Source organism: Sander vitreus, chromosome 10 (assembly GCF_031162955.1).
Source record: "Sander vitreus isolate 19-12246 chromosome 10, sanVit1, whole genome shotgun sequence".
Lineage (NCBI taxonomy): Eukaryota > Metazoa > Chordata > Actinopteri > Perciformes > Percidae > Sander > Sander vitreus.
In genome coordinates, this window is record NC_135864.1 from 28,178,986 (window position 1) to 28,183,517 (window position 4,532).

At 48.1% G+C, this 4,532-nt stretch overlaps 1 protein-coding gene across 1 annotated transcript in view; it reads left to right on the forward strand.

Moving 5' to 3' along the window:
- The first annotated feature begins 788 nt into the window (after positions 1 to 788).
- slitrk4 (SLIT and NTRK-like family, member 4) overlaps positions 789 to 4,532 on the forward strand; it is a 6,107-nt gene continuing 2,363 nt past the window's right edge. Inside the window, exons 1-2 of the mRNA XM_078261061.1 lie at positions 789 to 1,021; positions 1,863 to 4,532. The exon at positions 1,863 to 4,532 is cut by the window's right edge and continues 2,363 nt beyond it. Coding sequence (XP_078117187.1) covers positions 1,905 to 4,496 — 2,592 coding nt within the window. The 5' untranslated portion in view covers positions 789 to 1,021; positions 1,863 to 1,904 and the 3' untranslated portion in view covers positions 4,497 to 4,532. The remainder of the gene's footprint in view (positions 1,022 to 1,862) is intronic.

Below are 4,532 nucleotides of genomic sequence, written 5' to 3' on the forward strand. Positions count from 1 at the left end.
TGTCTCTCTTGTTTCTCTCTCTGTGCTTGTCCGCTGTTTTTTCGTCCGGGAGAGGATCTTCGATATCGCCATAGCCCTTCCGAGAAAAATTCCCTCATTGGATGGAGACTGAAATAAGCATCTTTTCTGCCTGCAAATAAACAGACCGCTAAAAGGAGTTAGAGCAAATAACTGGATTTATGTTGCCCCAATGGAAAATAATATACTGATACAAATAACCTGATGGGAGCGTTTTGGCTGCCTATGCCCTCTGAAGCATTATCCCTGTGCGCAACTTCACTCGAAACAAACCAGTATTTATTCATCGGATCGTTGGGGGTTGCTGAGCCGAGCTAAATCCAGACGCACAGTGTTGGCCATTCTCTCTCCCCCATTTCTTGCTCCTCTCCTCTGCTCATCCTCCTTTTCCAGTTTCCCCCTTAAAAAAAGCTCCAAGAATGACAGACTTATTTCACCGCATCACCGAGCGCCTTGCGCCTTTTTTCACGCCTTGGAGTCGCCGGACGCGCTGTCAAGATATCTAAAAACTGTCTGCCTCTCCCTTTCTCTCTCTCTCTCTCTCTTTCTGTCTTTCCCTATCTCTCTTTCCCCTCCTTTCTCATCGTCTCTCTCTATCTCTGCAACCACATGAATGCTCTCCCATGGAGGTAGTACAACCACTTTGGGGACCGAACGACCAGAGGGGTGATTTTTCCAAGCAAGAGGAGCCCGTCAGCAAGAGACGCATCGGGTGAAATCTGAGCCACCCCCCCCTCCCCTCCCCTCCCTCCCTCCCTCCCACCCACCCACCCCCACTCCTTTCTCTCCGTCTCCAGCGCACCCCCGCCAGTTTGCTCGGCTCGGGTTGATATACAGTAGCCTACATGGGGATATAGGGGCTGGAGAAACCTTGTTGCGCCCCTACAACTGTCTGCGTTCTACTTAAGCTTCACAGGACTGTTTGCGCCGTCTCCATCCATGTCTCACCAATGCTGCCCCGTGTCTCCAGAGGGAGCCGCATTCATTAGCACCTCAGCTTTGGGTAAGTACAATTTGTGTTTGGAGATTTCATCCGTGTTCCTTTTAGAATGACCTGGATTTGAAAATTCTAGATTCGAGGACCATTTCTTTTTTGGTGTCAAATGTGGAAAAATGTGTTACTCAAACCCTCTCAATATGTCAGCAATGGGCACAGTCCCAAATCTTCCCTTTGCTCTCACAGTTGCTTTCCTAAATAACCTGAATGCCTGCTTAGTGGTGGAGGTGGTGGTGGTGCGGCTAATGCTGGCTTCAAATGAGACCCCCACGAAAAAGAGAAGTGCAGCCGTTTGACTTTGATTTTGTTAAATCTGCCGAGAGGTGAAGAATATAGCCGTGCTGCTGTCTTAGACACTTTCCAAGACGATGCTTCATGCATTGAATGTCAGAATTAGATGCATAGATGGGCAGCAGCTCCTGGGTTGGAGTAATTTCCAGAGCATATGGTACTTTTCTGCAGTATTAAATAATCTGCATTTGTGTTGTCCAATGATTAGGGTGAATCATTGTGCCAAAGCTACTGGCTGCAATGATTCCAATAAAAAGTGCAATCATTAGAAAAGTGCACAATTAGCATGGGAATATATATACATTTACATAAACCATATACATTTACATTAAAAGGTAATAATACCATCCCTGATAAGGATTTCATATAAAAAAAAATCATACTTAAATTTTTTTTTAAATGTATATTACAATTTCAGTATAATCAATATCAAATATGCATTTTGATGGATTGCTTTCCGTGTGTGTGTGTGTGTGTGTGTGTGTGTGTGTGTGTGTGTGTGTGTGTGTGTGTGTGTGTGTGTCTGTGCATGCACCTGTCTTTTTTCTCTCCAAAGGTTACTAAATGGTTTTCTGGAGGAGGATTTCTAACCGGCGAGATGCTGCTCGTACTCCTGCTGGCAGCCTTTTCTTCCTCCATCTCCGGCTCCTTCTCCTCCTCCCTCTCCTCCCCCTCCATGTCGGACGGACCTCAGATGGCAGACCCGTCCGCCTCGGACTTGATGGCCGAGACCTGCAGCGCCTGCTCCTGCATGTCAGTGGAAAACGTGCTGTATGCCAACTGCGAGAAGATCACTGTCTACCGACCCACGCAGCTCATCCCGCCGGCCTCCTCCCTATACCATCTGAATTTCCAAAACAACTTCTTAATCGTACTGTACCCTAACTCGTTCCTCAACTTCACCCACGCCGTGTCACTGCAGCTGGGGAACAATAAACTGCAGAACATCGAAGGTGGAGCGTTCATGGGGATGAGCGCGTTGAAACAGCTGCACCTGAACAATAATGAGTTAAAGGTGCTGCGAGCAGACACTTTCCAAGGGATAGAAAACTTGGAATACCTTCAGGCTGACTACAATTTGATAAAATACATCGAAAAGGGAGCATTTAACAAACTGCACAGGTTAAAAGTGCTCATCCTGAATGATAATCTCATACAGGCACTTCCTGACAACATATTTCGCTTTGCCTCGCTCACACACCTGGATATAAGGGGGAACAGGATCCAGAGGCTTCCTTATTTGGGGGTTCTGGAGCATATTGGGCGCATTGTAGAGCTGCAGCTAGATGACAACCCCTGGAACTGTACCTGTGATTTAGCACCTCTCAAGGCGTGGCTTGAAAACATGCCCTATAATATTTTTATCGGCGAGGCCATATGTGAAACACCAAGTGACTTGTACGGGAGGCTCCTGAAAGAAACTAACAAACAGGAGCTTTGTCCCATGGGAACAGGAAGTGACTTTGATGTTAGAATGCCACCCGCACCGCCTGATAATGGGCAGTCACCCTCCAAAATGTCCCCAACCATTCTGGCTCCCATGGCCACAAAAGCGGCAAAAACCACTGACTCATCAAAGATTTATGGTAATGGTATTGTGGCAGGTTTACCCCCTTTTGGAAGAAATAGACAGATTGTTTCCTTTCAGACACGGACCCCTCCATTGCTGTGTCCTCAGCCCTGCAGCTGTAAAGCCCACCCCTCTGACTTTGGCATCAGTGTCAGCTGTCAGGAGAGGAATATAAAAAATTTAGGTGATCTCCTTCCCAAACCCCAAAATGCCAAGAAACTTCACCTGAGTGGAAATTACATCCGTGACATAAGCCCGGCTGATTTCCAAGGCTTTGAAGGCTTAGATTTGCTACATCTTGGCAGCAATCAAATTGTCACGGTCCAAAAAGGTGTGTTTTCTAACCTAACTAACCTGAGAAGGCTGTATTTGAATGGAAACCAGCTTGAACAGTTACACCCAGAGATGTTTTTGGGCCTCACAAACTTACAGTACCTATATTTGGAATACAATGCCATAAAAGAAATATTAGCGGGTACATTTGACTCCATGCCGAACCTACAACTCCTGTATCTCAACAACAATGTTCTGCGGAGTCTCCCTGCCTACGTGTTTGCCGGTGTCTCTTTAGCCAGACTGAATCTAAAAAACAACCACTTCATGAACCTACCAGTGAGTGGTGTCTTGGACCAGCTGCAATCATTGACCCAGATAGACCTCGAAGGGAACCCGTGGGAGTGTTCCTGCGATCTTGTCGCCCTCAAACTATGGCTGGAGAAGCTAAGTGATGGAGTGGCTGCCAAAGAGGTGAAATGTGCCTCCCCTGTGCAGTTCTCCAACATTGAGCTGCGCCTCTTGAAAAATGACATCCTGTGTCCTAAGCTTGTTGCGAGGCCGCCGTTTATTCTCACTAGCGCCACGCCTGTTTTGACCTCACTGTCGCCTGCCGGAGTTGGAAAAGCACCGCCGGGAGGGCCTGTGCCTCTCTCCATCATGATCCTCAGCATCCTCGTAGTGCTGATCCTCACTGTGTTCGTGGCCTTCTGCCTGCTAGTCTTTGTCCTGAGGCGGAATAAAAAACCAGTAGGCAGGCAGGAGGGGCTTGGGAATCAGGAGTGTGGCTCCATGTCATTGCAGCTCCGCAGACACAGTCACAAATCGGGCAAAAAAGGCTCCATCCCGGGAGACGACTTGGGAGGCGAGACGTTCATCCCCCAGACAATCGAGCACATTGGCAAAAGCCACACCTGCGGAATCGGACGCTCCTCAGACATGGACGCTGGGTTCAAGTTTGCAGACTCGCAGAGGCAGAAGATCATCCTCCGGAACAGCGCCGACAAGGATAAAGACTCGCTTTCCACCCTGGAGCGCAACAAACGCCTCAGCACCATCGACGAACTTGAGGAGTTCCTCCCCCACCGAGAGCCCAGCATGTTCATCCAGAACTTCCTGGACAGCAAAAGAGATTTCAACAGTATAGGGATGGGCGGGTACGAAATCCGCTACCCGGAGAAAACGCTGGATAAAAAGATGAAGAAGTCGTCGCTGATAGGCGGGAACCACAGTAAGATCGTGGTGGAGCAGAGAAAAAGTGAGTATTACGAGCTGAAAGCCAAGCTCCAAGGAACGCCTGATTACCTGCAGGTGCTCGAGGAGCAGACTGCGCTGAGTAAAATGTAGGGATTGTTGCATTTGATTTAGTGCATTGATTACACA